The sequence below is a fragment of the Urocitellus parryii genome, chromosome 9 (genome assembly GCF_045843805.1).
Source record: "Urocitellus parryii isolate mUroPar1 chromosome 9, mUroPar1.hap1, whole genome shotgun sequence".
In the NCBI taxonomy this organism is placed as follows: domain Eukaryota; kingdom Metazoa; phylum Chordata; class Mammalia; order Rodentia; family Sciuridae; genus Urocitellus; species Urocitellus parryii.
In genome coordinates, this window is record NC_135539.1 from 91,001,711 (window position 1) to 91,024,865 (window position 23,155).

General features: G+C 33.4%; 1 protein-coding gene across 1 annotated transcript in view; it reads left to right on the forward strand.

Annotated features, from left to right (window-relative positions):
- Positions 1-23,155, forward strand: part of Catspere (catsper channel auxiliary subunit epsilon) — a 151,119-nt gene that overhangs the window by 41,048 nt on the left and 86,916 nt on the right. The window contains exons 9-10 of the mRNA XM_077802935.1: positions 5,889-5,998; positions 13,510-14,002. Of these exons, the coding sequence (XP_077659061.1) occupies positions 5,889-5,998; positions 13,510-14,002 (603 nt within the window). The remainder of the gene's footprint in view (positions 1-5,888; positions 5,999-13,509; positions 14,003-23,155) is intronic.

Below are 23,155 nucleotides of genomic sequence, written 5' to 3' on the forward strand. Positions count from 1 at the left end.
CCCTTAAATTATATTACAGAGCTATAGTTTTAAAAAAAAGTATGATATTGGCAACAAAACAGACATGAAGACCAATGGAACAGAATAGAAGACCCAGAGACAAACCCACGTAAATACAGTTATCTCATACTAGACAAAGGTACCATAAACATACATTGGAGAAAAGTTAGTCTCTTCAACCAATGGTGCTGGGAAAACTGGAAATCCATATGTAGCAAAATGAAATCAAGCCCTCTCTCTCACCCTGCACAGAACTCAACTTAAAGTAAATCAAGAACCTAGGCATTAGACCAGAGAGTATGCACCCACCAGGAGAAAAAGTAGGCCCAAATCTCCATTATATTGGCTTAGGAACCAAATTCCTCAACCAGACTCTTAAAGCCCAAGAAGCAAAATCAAGAATCAATAAATGAGATGTTATCAAACTAAAAAGCTTCTTCACAGCAAAGGAAACAATCAAGAATGTGAAGAGCCTTCAGAATGGGAGAAAATCTTTGCCACCTGTGCCTCAGAGCATTAATCTCCAGAATATATAAAGAACTCAAAAAACTTAACACAAAAAAACTCCATCAAATAATGGGCCAAGGAACTGGCCCATTCTTCTTCACAGAAGAAATACAGTTGACCAACAAATACATGAATAAATATTCATCAACTCTTGCAATTAAAGAAATGCAGATTAAAACTACAATGAGATTTCATCTCATTTCAGTCAGGATGGAAATGATCAAGAATCCAAGTAACAATAAATATTGGCAAGGATGTGGGAGAAAAGGTACACTCATACCTTATTGGTAGGACTGCAAATTGGTGCAACCAATCTGAAAAGCAGTATGGAGACTCCTCAGAAAACTTAGAATGGAACCACCATTTGACCCAGTTACCCACTCCTCGGTTTATACCCAAAGGACTTAAAAATCATTACACTAGGGTCTGGGGATGTGGCTCAAGCAGTAGTATGCTCGCCTGGCATGCGTGCAGCCCAGGTTCGATCCTCAGCACCACATACAAACAAAGATGTTGTGTCCACCAAAAATTTAAAAAATAAATATTAAAAAATTCTCTGTCTCTCTCTCTTAAAAAAAATCAGTACACTACAGTAACACAGACACATCAATGTTTATAGCAGCTCAATTCACAATAGCTGAACTATGTAACCAAACTACATGCCCTTCAACAGATAAATAGATAAAGAAAAATGTGGTATATATACACAATGGAATATTACTCAGCCACAAAGAATAATGAAATTATGGCATTTGTCAGTAAGTGGATAGAGGATATCATGCTGGGTGAAATAAGCTAATCCCCCAAAAAATCAAAGGCCAAATGTTTTTTCTCATCTGCAGATACTAATTCACAATAGTGGTGGGGGTTATGGAAGAATAGAAGTACTTTGCATTAGACAAAGGAAATTGAAGGAAAAGGAGGTGCAATGGGAATAGGAAAGATAACTGAATGAATTGGACATTACTATATTATGTGCATATATGATTATATGACCAATGTCTATACTCATATAAAACCAAAAAATGAGAAGTTATACTCCATTTATATATGATGTATCAAAATGCATTCTACTGTCATGTATAATTTAAAAGAACAAATTAAAAAATTTAAAAGAGTTTTATTCTCTCGCAATTCTGGAGGCTACAAGTCCATGATCTGATTCTAACAGCTTAAATTTTTGGTGAGGGATTTCATCCTGGCCTGTAGAGAATTATTATAAGTAAAATAATACAATATGTGCCTTTTTGTGACTGATTACTTCATTTAGTGTAAAATATTGAAGATTCATCCATGGCATACAATGTTTCAGAATTTCCTTAATTTTTGAAGCTGAATAATATTACATTGTGTTATATGCTACGTCCCTGTAGGATTTCCCCAAAACAATAACATTTTGAAAGTGGCTTTTTAACTCTGCATCTATCTAAGTTGCTGTGTTTATCAATAGTTCAGTCCTTATATGTAAAAACTAGGACTATAAAACCCTTAGAAGTAAAAAGTGAAACATTTCATGACATTAGATTTGGCAGTGATTTCTTGGCTATTACACAAATGGCACAAGCAACAAAAGAAAAAATAGCCTTAGCCCAAGTTAAAATCTTTCATGCATTAAAGGACACTATCAGCAGAGTAAAAAGACAATGAAAGAAAATATTAGTAAATCATTCATCTGATATTATTATCCAGAATATGTTGATAACAGTCAAAACTCAACCACAACAAAAAGAAACTTAATAACGAGCAAAGGAATTGAACACACATTTCTCCGACTATATAAATGACAAATAAAGGCATTAAAATATGCTTAATATTAATTAAGCATAATGCTTAATATTATTCCTAACTAATCATTAGGAAATTTTAAATCCAAACCATGATGAGATATTACCTTATACCCATTGGGGTGGCTATTATAATATCCCCCAAACAAAATAATCCCAGAAAGTGTTGGAGGGGCTATAGAAAAACTGGAATATTTGTGCACTGTTGGTGGGACTATAGGATGGTTGCAGGTACTATGGAAACAAGTATTTTAGTATCTCAAAAAAAAAATGTAGTTACTATTGGGTCCAGCAATTCCATTTTGGGGTATACATCCAATGCTTTGAAAGCAGAAACATGAGCAGATATTTGTACACTTCTGTTCAAGGCATCATTCTCAATACCCAAACGCAGGAAACAGCCCAAATGTCCATTGATGATGGATAAACAAAGGATTGCACAGAATACAATTTAGTGAGAACTTATGACAGAAGCATGGTCAAGGGTAGTGGCAAGCCCAGGGGATCCTTACAATTTGGGGTCTGAGGAAGTAGGCTTATTTTGTGGTCAGGACAAGAGTGACTTTCATCTAAGTCAGAATACATTGTTTATCTCAAGCTAATATCAAGGATTTAAGTCTTTTCTGGCACTGTGGGCTCTACTTTCTGGTCAAAAAGTTCGACACTCTACTCTAATTGTTTTTTTGTTTGTTTGTTGGTTGGTTGGTTGTTTTTTTTTTTTTTTTTTTTTGTAGTAAACTGGGAAACCATGCAGGGGAAATCAATCAGTGTTCCTCAGGGGCAATCACGGCAATTATGATTCTAAATGGCTATAGTTAGATCAAGCAAGACACATGTAGTATATAATTACATTTATTTTGGAAGTGACAAAATTGTAAAAATGGAAAACAGATAACTGTTGTCCAGTGGTTACGTTTTATAGGCAGTTATGGCCCTTAAGTGGTAACATAAACGGGTTTCTACTTTGTGACACATTCAGTTCTGTGTTCTGGTTGTAGTAATGGCCACACGAATCCACACATGTGTTAAAATTTCACAGAACTATGCAAAAAAGAAAAAGGGTGCCTGTAAAATTTGGTGAAATATAAATAAGTTTGGTATCTAAGTTAATAGACTTGTAGCAACATCAATTTTGTTATGTTGACAACAAACTAGGAGTATATAAATTATTGTCACTGGGGAAAGTTGGGGAAAACTTTTTGTGAATCAAAGTATTTTCAAAAAATCAATTAAAAATCCTATATAAAATATCTTCATTATTTGCTCATTGTACTAAGAATGAAAGCCAAAATGTTTTCCAAATGTGCAGAGCTTAGCATGATGTGGTCCCTGCCTATCTTTTCTCTAACCTTTCTACTTACTAGTCGTCCCCTTCTGCGACACTCCTTATGTCTAGAATGCTTCTGTCATAGCTGTAAGAGAGCTGTTCTCTCCTCTGAATGAGGCAACACTTTTTTCTTTGTTCATTCAATGAACGTTTATAAATGCAGGCTTGAGAGGCAAAGCCTTAAGGCAGCAATCCAGGTTTGGACATTGGTTTGAAGTGCTGGTGAGACAATAAAATGTCAAGGTTGCCATTATGATTTCAATCTATTATGTCCCCCAAAGCTTCCTGTGTTTAGAGGTGGGGGATTTGGGGAAATGATTGGATCATGAAGGCTCTGATCTCATCATAGATGAATTCTTTGATGCCTCAACAGACTACATGGAAGTGGGTACAGGTTGAGGATGTAGGTCATAGGGGGCGTGCCCTGAAAGGGCTTTTCTCCAGTCCCTTTCCCCCCCACACACACACTCCTTGTGGCTGCCATGAGTTGAAAGTTTCCCTCTGCCATGCCCTTTGCCATGAAAGTCTGCTTCACTTCAGGGGCAAAGCCATGGAGCCTGCTGGACATGGACTGACTCTTCTGAAACCATGAGCCAAAATAAATCTTTCTTTCTCTAAGTTATTCTTCTTGGACATTTTGGTCACAGGAAGTGAAAAGCTAACAAAGTTAAGAATCTAATTAGATGCTTGGATATAGAGCTAGGTATAAAACTTGGGATCTGAGCTATACAATTTGAGGAGTTGTTCAAAAATGATATGGTACTTGAAGCTTTGTGAGTGCATGAGATCTCCTAGGAAAAGGATGTAATAAGAGAAGAAAGGAGGATCTAAGGCTGAATGCTGCGTTTCAAATGGAGAAATCAGTCCAGTGTATCAAATGCTGCTGAAAAATCAGGTAAAATGAAGCAAGCTAGGTTTATTATATTTAACAACATGTACAATCATCACATATTGATAAAAAAAATACTTTAAAAATAATAATACAAGCATTGGCAATAGTGTGGTGAAACGGTCTGTTATGGATTACTAGTAATAAAATGGATTAAGATAATTGTTTTAGAAATTATTCTGTAACATGTATCAAGAGTTTTAAAATGTTTTTAACTTGGTCTAGTAATCATGTTTCCAAGCATCTTTTCAAAAACAACAATCCTATTTATGGGAAAAAATATATATAGTATTTTTTCTGTATTTATGAAATTATCTTTAATAACCATGAATTACCTTTTTAATGGAAAAATAAGTTTTAAAGTTTGTTTACATAACAAACTCTTTCTTGGTCTTTTGTTCTGTAATTTTCTTGTGTTATTTTATTTCCAAATTATTCTCTGCCTCATTAAGAATGCTATAACAGTTGCATAAAATGTAGCTTTATAAAATCCTGAAAAATAAATAAGATTCGCAGAAAACAATGAAAATATCTATCATTCATTAAGTGTTTTCTAGGAAAACCTACATTTCTCTATCAGATTTATTAAATGTATATTATTTAAGGGGCCTTCCTGGACCACACCATTTCTTTATTGCCAGTAGTTAGATTCTCCTATTAGATGGCCCCATATCCTGTGACCCTTATTGACACTCATCATGGCAATCTCAAATTCTCTTTGTGGGTGGTTGACATATTTCTATGAAATTAAACAAGAGCAGTATTAGAGGATTAGGGCAAAAAGAAGCTATAAAATTGTAGACTTGCTCTCATTATCTGAGATTTTATTCAAGGAATTCTCATAACGAAACAATTGCCTTTATTTCAAATATGCTGTATTGGGAATAATTCTGGTTCAATTCAACTTCTATTTATATCTCGTGAGAAAAAGAGGGAAGGAGCATGTCAGACCTATCTGAATTTTAAGAGAATTTTTCTTAGTTTCCAGATATCATTTGAAACCTGCCTTAAAAGCGTATGTCATTATGAAGTAGGCTCCTGTAGAAAAAATTCTAAGACTGATTCTAGAAACTTCATTATGTAGTTCATAGTGATAAAAACAAAGGGTTATATATTTCAGGATCGCCATAGTGTCAGTTCATAAAGGATTCTGATAATTCATGATTTTTTTTGACATGTTGGAAACTGTATTACGACTTATAATTCATAAATTTATAATGGGGAGTAAGCTAAATGGTTTTAAAAAGCTAGATATTGAAAGTATGGTAAATTTAGAAATGTAAAGAATGTCTAAACTAACAAATTCAATATGTCGTGATGTAATTTACAATATTTTTGGCTATAAAAAGACTAAAAGAGAAATTTTATTTTGTTTTTACAGAATTCTGTAATACTAAGCAGGCAGTTGGCCACTTTGGGACAGAGGCCCACCATATATACAGTTTTGAAGAGAAAGGCTTATTTTTCTCATGAAAACCCGAAGATAAAGGGGTATTTTATTTTTTTTAATTCCAAATATACAATTCAGGTTTGATTTTTTAAAAAAATATCAGAAACTTTTAAAAGACTTAAAAACCCTGGTGGAATTTTATGTACTATATCTTCTAAGTAATATCCAAAGAGACTTCTTTTATGATAGAAAAAAAAATTGTGTGATAATCAGGACTAATTACCAACTCACAAAATGCCAAGCCAAACTCTTGGGTGATAGTTTCACAATTTGTTAAAACCTAAACTTCAATCCAAAAGCCTTATTGGGGGTGGTGGCAAATCCTGGCAATATTTTTTAAACGTTTTCTTCTAGTTTCTGAGAGTGTGCCACAATGGTAGAATGGTGTTATGGTTTGGATATAAGTTGTCCCCGAAAAAACTCATGTTAGGCAATGCAGGAATATTGAGAGTTGAAATGATTAGATTATGAGAGCTATAACCTCATCAATGGATTTGTCCACTTGATGGATTAATGATTTGAAAGGACCACGCTACTGGGTGGTAACTATAACCAGGTGACACATGGATGGAGGAAGTAGGGCACTGGGGTCATGGCTTTGGCGATATATACTTTGTCCCTAGTTCCTCCCACTCTCTGCTTCCTGGCTATCATGAGCTGGGGAGCTTTCCTCCACCATGCCCTTCTACCATGATGTTCTACTTTCAGGCCTAGAGCAATGCAGTCTGCAAACCACAGACTGAACCTCAGAAAATGTGAGCCCAAAATAACCTCTTCATTCTTTAAGTTGTTCTTATTAGGTACTTTGGTCACAGCAATGAAAAGCGACTAACATATATGGATGTTATAATCACCACTACCACCACTGCACACACATTTGCATGTGCACACACACATAAACACACTAAAAATTCTACCCGAGAAGTAGCATCTATTGTTACTGTTAAACTTAGTAACAAGATGTGGATGGCCTTTCTTAATCCATTGAGCCACCTGGGTACAGGGTAAGGTTCTTATAACTAAAGGATATAGGTTACTGCCTTTGAAGACCTTTCAGTAGTGAGACAAGCAAACAGAGATGTTATGATAGAAGTGAGCCTAGGGTGGAGTGGGACACATAGAGGGTATACCAACTCAGGCTTGGAGGAGAGGAAATTGGGGAGGGCTTTCCTAAAAGGATAACATTTGCATTATTGAAAAGAAATGTTAGCAAATTGGGAGAACATTCCAGGTAGGGGGAGGGAGTGAGATATGCCCAGGTTTCTAACTGAGACCTGAGAAAAATGTGCATTCTAGTAGACACATAAAAGTGAAATTCATGGGTACCATAAGATGTAACATTCCAGGGGATAAAATATCTTTAAAATGATCATCTGAAGCTTAAATTCCTTCTGACTTGATAAAACTTGGAAAGTAGGGAGGTAGAAAAAAAAACAGTCCCTATAAAATCAAACTAGAGGCCTTTTATGATTAATCAGGAAGGTTATAGATACCATTTGTTTCTTTTCTATTTTAAAAAGCTTTATTGAACTATAATTTATGTCCTCCCTTTAAAACTACAAGAATGGTTCAAATCAATTCAATGGTATCAGTACATTTACAGAGTTATGCATCTATCATCACTATCTAATTGTAGAGTGTCTTTATCAAGTCAAAAAGAAACCCCATTTCCTCATTCCCATTAGATTAGTAGCACTATTAATCTATTTTCTGTTTCTACAGATTTGCCTATTCTGGGTATTTCCATACCAAGAGAATCATACAATATACAGTATTTGTAACTGGCTTTTATTTCAGCTAGCATCATGTTTTCAGGCTCTGTACATGTTGTAGTACTTTATCAGTATTCCATTCCATTTTATGACAAATAATATTGTATTATATGGATATGTCACAATAGATTTATTCACTCTTCATTTGTGGAGCTATTATGAAGAATGCTGCTATGAACATTTATGTACCAGCCTTTGTGTGACCATACATTTTCATTCCTCTTAGGAGTCAAATGGTATCTTCAAGGAAACTGCCAGACAGTTTTCTAAAGTTGCTGTATCATTTCACAGTTCTATTAGCAGTATATGAGGATTCCAATTTCTCTACATCCTCACCAACTCTTGTTTTTCGACTGTCTTTTAAACTATAGCTACTGCACTTGGTGTGAAATAGTATTTCATTGTAGGTCTGTAGTTCTCTCATAACTTATGATATTGAGCATCTTTTCATATGCTTATTTTTTCACTTATATGTCCTTTATTCAACTCCTTTCCCATGCTATAATCTGGTTGTCTTTTTATTATCGAGTTATAAGAATTCTTTATGTATTCTAAATGCAAGTCAGATACACAATTTACAAATATTTTCCTGTTTTTAGGTTGTCTTTTAATGCTTTCTCGTAATATCCTTGAAACCCAAAAGTTTTTAATTTTTATGAAGTTCAGTTTATCTATTTTTATCTTTAGTTCCTTGTACCTTTGGTGTCACATCAAAAGAAACCATTGCCAAATCTAAAGTTAGAGATTTACCAGTATTTTCTTCTGAGTCTTAGCTTATATGTTTAGGTCTTTGATTTATTTTGAGTTCATTTTTGTGGTGTGAGATAACAATCCAAATTAATTAGAAATCTAAAGATGTAGTTGTCCCAGCACAATTTGTCGAAAGACTATTTTTCCCCATTGTCTTGTTTGGGCACTCTTTGTTGAAAAGTCAAGTTATAAGCTGGGCATTGTGGTGAATACATGTAATACTGGCTACTCAGGAGGACAAGGCAGAAGGATCACAAGTTTGAAGCCCACTTGGATAACTCAGCGAGTTCCTGTCTGAAAAAAAAAAAAAATTTAAAAAGAGTCACAGATGAAGCTCAGTGGGAGAGCACTTGCCTAGATTGCACGAGGCCCTGGGCTCATTCCCAGTAACAACAACAACAACAACAACAACAACAACAAAAAGCCATTTATTCCAGGATTTTTCAATTTTATTCTATTGCCTTGTATGTTTATACTGATACCACCAGTTATCAGTGACAAGTCCTGCTTCCTCACATGTTGAAGTATAACATTAAAGAAGCACCCAGAGGCAAGCATATAAAGCAGGGTTTATTTAAAAAGGGGTAACATAGACTTCTCCTGGGAGAAGTAACCTGCTATCACAAGAAGTGAGAGCTTTCTGCCTTTTTTATATGTCCTAGGATCCTTTTGTTCTCCTGCTCTTTACCTCTTATCTCTCTCCTTCCTGCATAGGTGACCAGGCCCAGGAGATGCTAGATGGAATGGCCAAAAGATGAGAAGCAGACAAGGGGCTAAGCAGGAAGGGGGCCCAGGTAGCATTAATTACCAACTTTTATAACTCTCTGTAGGAAGTAACAATCCCTGGGACAGGTGACCTTAGCAACAGGTTGGAGCCAGGGCAGGTTTTCTTGATAAGGGTAGAGGAAGGGCTCTGAAGGCATTAACATTTTAATCCCTCTCCAACTTCCCAGATCCAAATTGGCCTCCCCCATCTGACCCCATTTACTTATCTAAACTGAGTACCTCTTTTATTTATTTCTGGCTTCAATACTTATGCCAACACCACTTTTTTTTTTTTTCAGTTTATTAGTGGGTTTTAAAATCAGGAAGTGTCAATCCTCCATCCTTGTTCTTCTTCAAGACTATTTTGACTCTTCCGGGTCTCTTGAGGTTTATAAAAAATTTTAGGATCAGCTTGTCATTTTATGCAAAGAAGTCATCTGGGATTTGTAAGGAATTATATTGAAAAACTGATCAATTTGAGGTGTATATTATCATAACAAAACTAAGTCTTCCCACTCATGAATATAAACTTTCTGTTTATTCAAATCTTTTTTCAACAACATTGTGTAGTTTTCAGAGTATAAGTTTTACGCTTCTTTTGTTAAATTCTTATTTTTTATGCAGTTGCAAATGGAATGGATTTGTTCATTCCTGGATTGTTTATTACTAATATACAAAAATATGATTGAATTTTTCTACATCAATATTGTATCCTGAAAACTTGCTGAACTTGTTTATTAGTTCTAACCAGTTTTGTGCACTCTTCAGTATTTTTTTTTATACAAAATGATGTCATGTGGGAATAAAGATAGTTTTACTTCTTCCTTTCCAAGCTAAAGGTTGTTTCTATTTTTTCTTTACTAATTGCCATGGCTAAGAACTCTACTACACATATTGAATACAATATGTGAAGGCAAATCAATCTTGTGAAGGCAAATAATCTTGTTCCTAATATTAGAAGGCAAATATTCAGTTATTTTGTGGGTTTTTTCATAGATTCACTTTACTATTAGGTTGAGAAAGTTCTCTTCTATTCCTAGTTTTTTAATATTTTTATCATTAAGTAGGATTCATCCATGAAGCCATCTGGACCTGGGCTTTATTTGTGGGTAGATTTTTAAAATTATTAACAATTAAATTTCTTAACTTGCTATAGGTCTGTTCAGATCATTGATTTCTTCTTGAATCAATTTTCAATACTTTGTATCTTCCTAGAAATTTGTCCATTCATCTGATTTATTCCCTTACAATTCTCTTTTATTTCTATAATTTTATTAGTTATATTCTTTTTTTTTCATTCCTGATTTGAGTAATTTAAAATCTTCATTTTCTGACAGACAAGTTAAACATTATTCAATCTTGTTGATCATTTCAAAGAACCAACACTAGCTTTCACTGATTTTCTTTATTTTATTTATTCTTTATTTCATTAATTTAAGCACTAATCCTTGTTATTCCTTTCCTTCCATTTTTTATAGGCTTAGTTTGCCCTATTTATTCAGTTTCTTGAGGTGGAAAATTAGGTTGCCAATTTTTGTCTCTCTCTTTTTTTTTTTAATTCTACTGTCTTTCTAATTCCTAGCCCCTCCCTTCCCTTCATTCCCCTTTCTCTAATCCACTGAACTTCTATTCTTCCCTCTTATCCCCCCTTGTTGTGTGTTAGAATCCACATATCAGAGAGAACATTTGACCTTTGTTTTGGGGGGACCAGCTTATTTCACTTAGCATGATAGTTTCCAGATAGGCACTTACAACTCTAAATTTCTCTTTGTGTGCTGCGTCAGCTGCATCCCATATTTTGTAGTATGTTATGTCTTCACTTTCATTCATATTAAAGTATTTTCTGATTAAGCTTGTGATTCCTTCCTGGACCCATTGGTTATTTAAGTATACATGGTTTAATTTTTGCATACATGGGAGTTTTCCAAGTTTACTTTTTATTGATTTATAATTTCACTTCTTCATAGTTGTTTAGTCAGCTATTTCACTGCTGTGACTAAAAGACCCAACCAGCACAACTGTATGGGGAGGACAAGTTTATTTGGGAGCTCAGGGTTTCAGAGGTTTCAATTCAAAGACAACCACCTCTATTCCTCCAGGGTCAAGGTGTGGCAGAACATCATGGCAGAAAAGTGTGGCAGAGGGAAGCAGCTCACATGATGATCAGAACCAGAATAATAGGTCTTCACTTGCCAGATAAATATATACTTCACAGCCACACCCCCAACAAACCACCTCCTATAGCCACATCACACTAGATAATCCCATCAGGGATTAATGCACTAATTAAGTTAAAGCTATCATTTCTCCTCCAATCAGACATTTCTCTTCCAAATCTTCTTACATTATATCACATGTGAACTTTTGGGGGAGACCTCACATCCAACCCATAACAGTAAATAAAATACTTTTAAATTTATTGAGACAATGTTCCCTGTATACTTACGAAGAATCTGTGTTCTGCTATTTTTTATTGGGGTATTCTACAGATATCTGTTAGTACTAGTTGATTGATAGAGTTGTTCAAGTCTTCTGTTACCTTGTAAGATCTGTTACTAGTTGTTCTATCCATTACTGAAAAGCAGCTCAGGACATGACACCAGGAAACAGAGGGTGTGGGGGGGGGGAGAGAAAGAGAGGAAGTGTTTCCCTCACTACAGCAAAATACAAATCCCAAAGGCATACACTTAGTGACCTACCTCCTCCAGCCACACCCTACTTGCCTACAGTTAATCCCTATCAGAGGATTAATACACTAATTAGGTAATGCTCTCAAAACTCAGTCATCTCACCTCTAAACTTACTTGCATTTTATCACACATGAGCTTTTGAGGGTCACTACCTCGTATCTAAACCATAACTCAAATATATATATATATATATATATATATATATATATATATATATATTCCTTGTTTTCTTTCCTCTTATTATGTTATCACATAATTTAAATTTTATTTATTGACTTTGCCTGAATTTAAGTGTTGTTAGTTTTATGCCATATTTTTATGCCATAAATCGTAAGATATCAGAAAAAAAAACTATCACTAAATGACTTTACTCCCTTTTCTGGGGAAGGCAATAGTGCAGTTTTGGTTGATAAACATTGATGGATACTTGCATCATGTTAGGTAGTATCATCAACTTGTTGGCTTTATTTAGAAATTAAGTATGATAGACAGAGATACTTATGCTACCAAGTTGATAAGGGATGGACTTACGATGGTTAATTTTATGTGTTAACTTGATGGTTAAGGGATGCCCAGATTACTGGTAAAGTATTATTTTTGGATGTATCTGTAAGAATGTTTCTGGAAAAGATTAGCATTTTAGTTGGTGGACTGCATAAAGAACATCACTCTCACCAGTGTGATTTGAGCATTGGGCAATCCCCTGAAGTCCTGAATAGAACAAAGGGGTAGAGCAAGATTCACTTTACTCTCTGCTTGAATTGGACTTCCATCTTCTCCTGCACTCACACATGAGCTCCCCTAATTCTCAAATCTCAAGACTTGGACCAGAATTTTTATCATTTGCACCCCAGTTCATGAGTCTCTGGTATCAGACCAGTATTTACACCATTGATTTATGTGGTTCTCATGACCTTTGAGCTTGGACTAGAACTACTATAGTCTTACAGCTGGCACATCATGGGGCTTCTTACCTTCTATAATCATATGAGCAAGTCCTTTATAATAAGTCCATTTGTATAATTATTAACTCTAGGAAAAATTATATATGTAATATCTATGTGAAAGAAAATATAATCATAGTATAGCTGACTATAATTATTAATATTTATGTATATATAAATATTTACACATCAGTACTATGGTCATTAATACTCAAGTATTAATGACCATATAAAGACTCCACTGATTTAACTAATCATTGTGGTATAATTTGAGAGATGAGAAGAAAAGACATATAGGTAGGTATGATATACAAGAAATAAATCTTTATCTTCCATATCAGAAGGCAATAGATAATGTATAAAGATAACATGTTAATAAAGAGCAGTATAAGAATATTTAGGAATATGGAAACATATTGCAGAAGAAAGAGCTTTAAGACTCAAGATCATTTTCCTTTGGGACAAAAATGGAAAATGAGAAGAAATGGAGCAGTGGTCGAATTTCAGTATTATTTGCTTTATCTAGATTTCTATTGATAAATATTAAAAAAAATTAAAGATGATACTCTGCAAGATGGATGAGAGGAGAGAGATAATTTTATTCTTAATTTTTTCATTTTTCTCTTCTTAGGCTGTGGTATATTAATTTGCCAATGGCTGCAGATGATATAATAAAGGAGATTAAAGGAAACGAAGTGACTTTTCAAGACTGCTTTATTGCAGATCTTCCTTTTCTGCTGACTGTTCCTTTAATGACCATACCTGAGGATCCTGGCTTTTTACCAATCTCTTCGCCAGCTGGGAGTCAGTTAAAGTATTCCTGGCTTGCTTGTGTTCCTTCATTTATTGTGGTGGTAGCTGACATGGAGACCTTTCAAACCAACGATTCATTCCACACTTGGAACACAGTCAGAATACCTCCAGAGGTTCTGAGTAATAAGGAAAGGCACAGCGTGGAGCAAGTGAACCTTTCACATGATGGGGTATTTTTTCTGATAAATGGTGTTCTTTACCTGAAAAGTCTTAAAGCATTTACAAAACTAGGAAGAAATGAAGAACTTCCTGAAGGTGAAATTATTGGCATTACATCAAGAAGATGGTGTTGGATCAAGTTTATATTTAAGGTTAGTGAAAGATTTCATGTATATATTATACATAGACATTTAGATATATGTACCATACCATTTATTGAGTGATATATCAGAAACTATAGTACCTACACTGGATTTCACACAATGATATTTTTTCTAAGACTGTGTAAACAGCTATATCTTTCTGATGTAGCTATATCTTAGCAACCTCTTTATAACAAAGATGTGCTTCCAACAACAAAGAATAAAAATGATCTTGTATGTTGTTATACAGAGTAGTTCAATTGTATTATGAGGGCTTTTTTACTTTGATATGGGCAAAAGACACTCCAAAAAAATTTCCCCAAAGACTGTGTACTATAAAAAATGAACCAAATCTTCTGTTTATGACAATGTAGTGAATAAGATACACTGAAGCTTTCACTTCAGTGAAAACTTACAAAACACTTAAAATGCTATCCCCAAAATTTAAATATTCTTTTAAATACATTGTTGGGCTTATAGGGAAGTAAGAGAAATCCTCAGTGGTCCTGGAGCACTAATCCAGAGGAACAAGCAAACTCCAAAATCTCAGCTTGCATTAAGGACTGACCCCAGATAATGAGAACTCAGGTGCCAGGAGACAAAATCCTCTGGCCTGACAAAGTAGGAAATCTAATAATAACATTTTTCATAAAATAAGGATCTTCAAAGAGTTCCAACTCACATTCACATTGGAGCCCAAATTTATAGTGCCTATTTGGAGAAGGAGGAGAAGGAGAAGGAGAAGAAAAAAGAAAAGAGAAAGAAAGATTAAGCCAAATATCAAACAAAAGCAAACACAAATCCTTTTTGGAAGGATAAATCCTGAAGTCAGTGATATGAGTACCAGAAATAAACAGGATTATTAACTGTTGATTATATTAACTAGCATGTGTGTTGGATAAAAGCAGACTATAAGCAATATGCCCATGATGTAATGTGAACTGCAAAATTTAAGATAAACTGCAGAACTTAGATAGACTTAAGTTAGTGATGCAAGAATCTACAACCTGGGCATACACTCTAGGCCACACCCAGTTACAGTCGCAAGCAAAATCGAACTAGGACTTAAAAACCCAGACTTTTGGGGGCCGGCAGAACTAAAAGGACCTGAACAGATAGACTGAGACATCCGTTGTTGTTGTTCCCCCTTGCACCAGACTCCTCCAGCCAGGATCAAGTTCCAGCGACTCACAGGTGAGTATCTGGGACCTTCGAGTGTAGAAGCAGTTAGGAATTAGAATTAGGATGTGTGTCTAAAATGTGATGAGCATTAATAAAATAGATTTGGTTGAATCTAACTGTGCCTCAAACTGAGTCTGTAGAAACCTCTCATGACAGTTAGGCTTAAAAAGATGTCCACAAATAATGTCCTGACAAAATTGAACTCACAGCTGGGCGAGGTGGCCCACACCTGTAATTCCAACAGCTCCAGAGGCTGAGGCAGGAGGATCGTGAGTTCAAAGCCAGCCTCAACAAAATCGAGGCACTAAACAATTCCGTGAGACCCTGATCCTGAATAAAATACAAAACTAGAGCTGGGGATGTGTTTCAGTGGCCTAGTGCCCCTGAATTCAATCCCTGGTCCCCCCGTCCAAAGAAAACTTTACAGTTTTATTGTAAATGAGCAATTATATAAACTCATGGGATACACAATGTTTGATTTATAAATACTGTGTAGAATAATGAAATCAAGCTGTTATCATATCACCTTTAATACTTAATTTTTGTTGTTGTTGTTGTTATAAGCACATCTCTTACCACATTTGAAATGTACAAAACTATTTACCATGGTGGGCAATATGCCTCAAAAATAAACAAAAACCAATATTTTCCTGTGTGAGTTTTATTTGTTTGATTGTTTGTTTGTTTGCATATCATCCTCCCATTCCCTCTACTGGCCAGGCTCTGTAATCACTACTCTACTCCCTGCTTCTATGAATTCAATTGTTTTAGATTCTACATATATTTGGGAAGAGGTAGTATTTGTTTTTCGGTGCCTGAGTTGTTTCACTAGGTATAATATCCTCAAATTCCATCCATGTTTTCCCAAATAATGAATTCCTTTATTTGTAAGGCTGAATATTACATATATATATATATATATATATATATATATATATATATCACGTTTTCTCTGTTCATTTGATGATGTTCAATTAGATTGATTCCACATCTTGAATATTTTAAATAATGCTGCAGAGAACATGGGAATGCAGATATCTCTGATAAACTGACACACAGACCAATGGAACAAAATAGAAGGCCCCAAATCCACTCATAGTTAATCTATTTGTAAAAGGAAGCCAAGAACATATACTGGAGAAAAGATAGCCTCTTTATAGGATGTTGATAAAACTGGATACCTTCAGAAGAATGAAATTTTACCTCTTTCATCACATGCAAAAGTGAAAAACGGATTAAAGACTTAAATGTAAAACCCAATAAAATGGGGAAAAGTCCGTGACATTGGTCTGGTCATTAATTTTTTTAAATAAGACCTCAAAAGCACACATACAATGGCAAAATAGACAAATAGGATACATACAACTAAAAAGTTTCTGCACAGCAAAGCAAACAATCAACAGAGTGAAGAGACAACCTACAGAATGGGAGATAATATTTTAAAACTATATACCTAATAAAGGGTTAATATCAAAATATTGAATGAAATCAAACAACTCAATAGGGGGGAAAAACCCAGTTTTTAAATGGGCAAAAGATCTGAACCAACATTTTTCAAAAGATGTACAAATGTCCAACAGGTACATGAAAAAAAAAACTTAAAATTAGTCATCAGAGAAGTACAAATCAAAACCACAATGAGATATCACTTTACTCCAGTTACAATGAATAGTATCAAAAATGCAAAAGAAATAAGTTTTGATGACAAGGTAGAGAAAAGAGAACCCTATACACTGTTTTTGGGAATGTAAATTAGCAAAGCTATTATGGAAACCAGTATGAAGTTTCCTCAAAAAAATTAAAAATGGAGCTACTATAGCAATTTCCCTAATGGCTATTTTTCCAAAAGAAATGAAATAAGTAACATATTTGCACTCCCATATTTATCACTGTACTATTCACATGTTTTCTATGGTCTAGATACAGTTTGAGTGTATCCCCTCAAAGTTTCATGTGTTGGAAGTTTGGTCCTGGGTATGGCAATTTGAAGAGGTATAATTTTTAAGAGGTAAGTTCTAATGAGACATCTTTAGGTCATTGGGTGAGCTGCCCTTGGCAGGAATAAGGTAGTCTCCAAGGACCTCTGAGCTCTTGGGAGAACAAGTTGTTATAAAAACCCAAGCCTAACTCCAATAATTCCCTGCTTTTCCATTTGGTGATGTGAACTCTCACTCCTATACATGCTCCCACCGTGATGCAATCTGCTACCCGAAAGGGCCTCCACCAAAGCTAAGCCAATACCAGTGCCATGCTTTTTGAACCTACAGAACTGAGTTAAATAATTCACTCTCTCCAAGTATCTGGCTCAAATATTTTGTTATATGATGGAAAATGGACTATAATGGTGTTCATCAACACATAAATGGATAAAAATTATCTAGTGTATATACACAATTGTGTATTCTTCAGACATAAAAAAAATAATGAAATCCTATCATTTACAACAATATAGATGAATCTGGAGGATTTTATGCTAAGTAAAATAAACCAGTCTCAGAAAGACAAATACTGCATGATATCACTCATACATGGAATGTAAAAGCGTTTATCTTGTAGAAGTTGAGTAAAGAATCTGGGTTACCAGAGGCTGAGAGTGGAACTGGGGAGAGGTTGGTCAATAGATACAATGTTATAGTTAGAGAAGAAGAAAAAGTTCTGGTGTTGTATTACACAGCAGGGTGACTGTAATTAACAATAATGTATTATACAATTCAAACCAGCTAGAAGAGAGTATTTTGAATGTTTTCATCACTAAGATGTGATAAATGTTCAAGACGATGAATATGCTAATGCTAATTAGCATCACACAGAGTGCTAATAGCTATGCATATGTGGGGAAACTGTCCAAGCCTAGATTTGATCATTACACATTATACTTATTTTTACTTGTTATACTTATTATACTTACATTAAAGCATCACAGTTGTACCCCATAAGTATGTATAATTATCATGTCAATCAAAAATAAAGCTTTAAAATTTTCAGATTAAAACCTCAAATCTTCTGAAAAAAGAAATATTATTAAGCCTTTAAAATGAAGGAAATCCTTCTATTTGCAACAATGTGAAAGAAATTAGAGGATATTATTCTAGAAAAATAAGACACAAAAGGAAAAAATACTAGATGAATACACTTATGTGAAGGATCTAAAAATAGGAAGACTCAACTTCATGGTCCCTACAGCATAGAAGTAAAAGAAGGGATAACACTAATTAAAATAAAGATAATAGCTATAATAATATCAAAGTGTATTTTAAAACATGAAATATTACCAGTGATAAAGGTCATTTCCTATTAATAATAGGGTCAATTTATCAAAAGCATAAAATCATCAATATTTATGAACCTAGTATCAGAGCTTCAGAATACATTGAGCAAAAAGTAATGAAACATCAAGAAATAGATAAAATCCATAAGTTTAGTTGTATATCTCAATATCTCTTCAATAATTGATAGAAGAAATAGAAAATCAGTAAGTCTGTTGATGAATTAAACACTCTCAACCATCTATGTCAAACTGGTATTTATAGAACACACTGCCCAACAACAGCACAAAATTCTTTCCAAATAAACATGGAACATTTACCCAACATAGGTCATGTTCTATGCCGTAAAACAAACCTTGGTATAAAATTAGTCATTTCATACAAACTACAGTGAACTTAGAAACCACAACAAAAAGATGTCTGCAATATACAAATATTAGGAATTACAAATATTAGGAAACTAAATAATCTACTTTAAAATAATCTATGAATCAAAGACCAAAATTCAAAAGCAATTAAAAAATATTAACAGAAAGGAAATGGAAACAGAACATATCAAAACTTATGGGATGCAATTAAAGATGTACCAAGAGGGAAATTTATAATGTATTAGAAGGAATGTCTCAATTATTTCCACTTCCACAGTAAGGAACTGGAAAAAGAAGGGCAAGTTGAAGACAATAAAAAGAGTAATGTAAACAATAAAAACCAGTGGATAAATTAATGCTATGGAAAACTGTAGTAAAAAAATCAATGAAATAAAAAACTGGTTCTATGAAAAAGTCAATAAAACTAATGATAACTCTTTAGCTAGATTGATAAGGATAAAAAGAGAGAAAACACAAATTATCAATATCACATTTGTAAGAAGTGATATCATTACAAATTCTATTGCTATTAAACAGATGATATATTCTGAACAACTTTTAATAAAAATGTAAAACAATTAATTCAAAACAAATGAAATGGACAAATTTCTTGAATGACACAAATTACTAAATCTTACTCAAAAAGAAAAAAAATAACATGAATAAGCTGTGTCAATTAAAGAAACTGAACTTGTTATTAAAAAAAAAATTCCCCACAAAGAAAACTCTAAGCCAAGGAAATTTCACAGGTGAATCCTACCATATATTTTAAAAATAAATACTACCAGTTCTCAGCAGTCTTTCAGAATACTAAAAAGGAAAAAAATAATTTCCAACTCATTCTGTGAGGTCAGCACTATGTGATACCAAACCAAAAATAATACATTATAAAAGTGTAAAACAGATTCATCTCTCTCATAAACAACAATTAAAAACTTTTAAACAAAATATTAGAAAATCAAATACATTTTATTTTATTTATTGGTTATTTTTAGTAAATTCTAAGGTTATGAGAATCTGCATAAGGCCTATGATTGTTGAATAAAGTCTCCACATACCTAAAAAAAAAAAAAAAGGAAAGAAAGAAATACATTCAGCAATGTATAAAAAGGAATATATGTCATGACCAAGTAGGGTTTATTCTAGGAATGAAAGGATGATTTAGGATGGAAATTAATCAACCCAATTTACCATATTTGCAGATTAAAAAAGAAAAGCCGTATGATCATCCCAATAGATGCACATAGAGACATTTAACAAACTGAACTGATTTTTTTTTTTAAAAAAAAAAGCAAATGAGGAATAAAGGGACCTTCCTCAAAGGACATTTATGAAAATCTTATGCTAATATGATACATCAAGGCAAAGTATATTTAGCCCATGTAGATTTAATGTAATTTTTGCTATGTTTGCCATTTATTTATTTTCTAGTAATCCCATTAGTTCTTTGTATCTTTCTTTCTTTCCTTGTTTGTTTAAAATAAGGAACAAGGCAAGAATGTCTGCTCGTATTGCTTGTATTCAATATTGTACTAGAGGTTCCAGAAAACACAATAGTTAAGAAAATCAAAGGTGTATCTAGATTGGAAAGGAAAAGGTAAAACTATATTTACAAAATTTTTATTAGTTGTAGAAGACTTAATGGAATCTATTTTTAAAAAACCTACCAGAGATCTACAAGAATGGGGTCCTAATTAGAATGTTATATATTCCATGTTTGTATAATTGTATCAAAATGGATTCTACTGTCATGTATAACTAAAAAGAACCAATTTTTAAAAAAACCTATCAGTACTAATAAAAGTTTATGTCAAGATTACAGGATGTAAGATGCACACTCTAAAAATCAATTACATTTCTATATGAACAATCATAGGTGAAATCTTGCTTAAAAATGCTGAAATACTGCTTTAAAATTGTTAAGATTTTAAAATATAAAATACTATGGAAAAAAGCAACAAAGGATTTTCAAACTTGTACATTAAATAGTACAAAACATTACTGAATTTTTAAAAAGACAAATAAATGGAGTAATATATCATGTTAATGGGCAGAAAAACTTAATACTGATAAGATAAATTATTGAGAAATCCAGAAAAACACCCATTAAAATCCTAATGGGATTTTTATAGAAATTGGGAGTATGATTTGAAAGTTCATATAAGAATTCAAAGTAGAAAAAAGTTAAAGTGTTTAGAAATAGGTCCCACTAAAAATGTACGAAATCTTGGCTAAGATAAAAATAAAATATTATGAAAATAATAAAGAAGACCTAAATAAATGGATAGCTATATCATGTTCATGGGTAGGGCATACAACATTGTAAAATTTTTAATTCTTTCAAATTTATTTATGAATTACATTATGAGTTTGTGGAACTCAGCAATCTGATTCTAAAATATATATGAGAAAATAAAGAGCTGAGGGTTGGGAAGTATTTTTTCCATCACATAGCAAGGTTTATTTAAAATGTATAATAATTAAGGCATTATAAAATATTTATAGCAGCTTTTTTCATAGTAGTTCCATACCGCACCAAAGTTTGGTGTGTCTTTTCTTTTATTATTTAAACTCCTTTCGTGGGTATAAAATGATATTTCATTTTTGTCTTAATTGTATTTAATAAAGCCGACTTTACTTGCTTGCTTTATTTTTTCAGTGCTAGGGATTAAACCCAGGAATTGCACACTCTAGAAAGCCCTCTGCTACTGAGATACATTCCCAAGCCCTAGATTTCTTTTATATAGTTATTAAAAGGTACATGGTTTACTACTCTTTTACTATCACCCTGTATGTGCCTTTATATTTAATGCATGTTTCCTTACACATCACATATAGATTTTGCTTTTTTTTTTGGTCAGAGTAACAACATCTACCTTTAAATACTTTTAGTCTACTTAGATTTACTGTAACTGTTGTATGGTTGAGTTTAAGTCTATTTTGGCATTGGTTTTCTATTAATCCCATTTGGTTTGAGTTCCTTTGTTTCTTCTTTCTCGCCTCATTGTGGATGAATCATGCACTTTTTGGTATTTCTATCTTGCCTTCTTGTTATCAAAACTACTTTTTAATGGCTGTATTTGGATTTACAGTAAGCATACTTAATTATTAGAGTCTAATTTCAAACAATATACTACTTCATATCAGTGTAAGACCTTACAAGTATATAAACCCTTTTATACCTTCATCCATCCTTTGTACTCTTGTTTCAAATTTTACCCATAACTATGCTTAAAGTCCCACTATATGTCATTGATATTCTACTTTAAGTAGTCAATTGTCATAAAGATAGGTAGATATAGATATGAACTGATAACAAAATAAAGCATTTTATCTATACCCTGCTGGGTGAGTATTCTTGTTTTCTGCACATCCAGAGGTCCTCATGGTTCCGTTTTCCTTTACCTTCAAGCTTTAAAATTTCTTAAATTGAAAGTTCTCTCAGCATTGTTTGTTTGCTGTTGCTGTGGGGTTTTGTTTTGTTTTGTTTTGTTTTTCTGAGACAAGGTCTCACCCAAGCTGGTTTTGAACTCCTGGGTTCAAGCATTCCTTGTGCCTCTGCCTCCCAAGCCCTGGGACTACAGATGTGCACCATCTACCCAAATTCCATTTGTCTGTATAAAGGTGGTTTTCACTCTCATTTTTTAATATAAAATGATAGGATCATAGGTGATTTTTTTTTGGTTTGTTTTTGTTTTTAAAGCAACTTGTAAAAATGTCATTCTATTATTTTATGGCCTCTATCATTTTTTGGTAAGAAACCAGTTTTTATTTGTATCATTTTTCTCAAGTATATGATGTTTCTTTTTCCATCTAGCTGTTTTTATGATTACTCTCTTTCTTTGGTGTGAAGCTGCTTCATGATGATCCTGGAATATGCTTTCATTTTTATTTATCCTATTTAACATTCTATTGAGCTTTCAAATTTCATTGATTTTGGGATGTCCTTGACCATTAGCATTTCAAGTCTTTTTACACCCCATCCTCTTTTTCCTCTCCTAAGATTTCCAAAACACATTTGTGGGTCCATTTCATATTATTCCATAGATCTCAGACAACCTGTTAATTATTTACTATTTTTTAAATTTTGGTTTCATATACAGGCTATTTGTTAATCTTTCTTTGAGTTCACTGCTCTTTTCCTATACTTCTTCCAGTTTTCTCTTAAATCCATATGATAATTTTTTTTATTCCTGATATTTTTTATTTCAAAATTTTACTTTTTAAATTTTTGGTTGATTGTTTGCTCTCATTTTCAAATCTTGACTGAAATGCTCCAAGTCTTCTCTCATGTTGCCCATCTTTTCTGTTAGATCCTTCATCACTTTTGCCATATTTATTTTCTC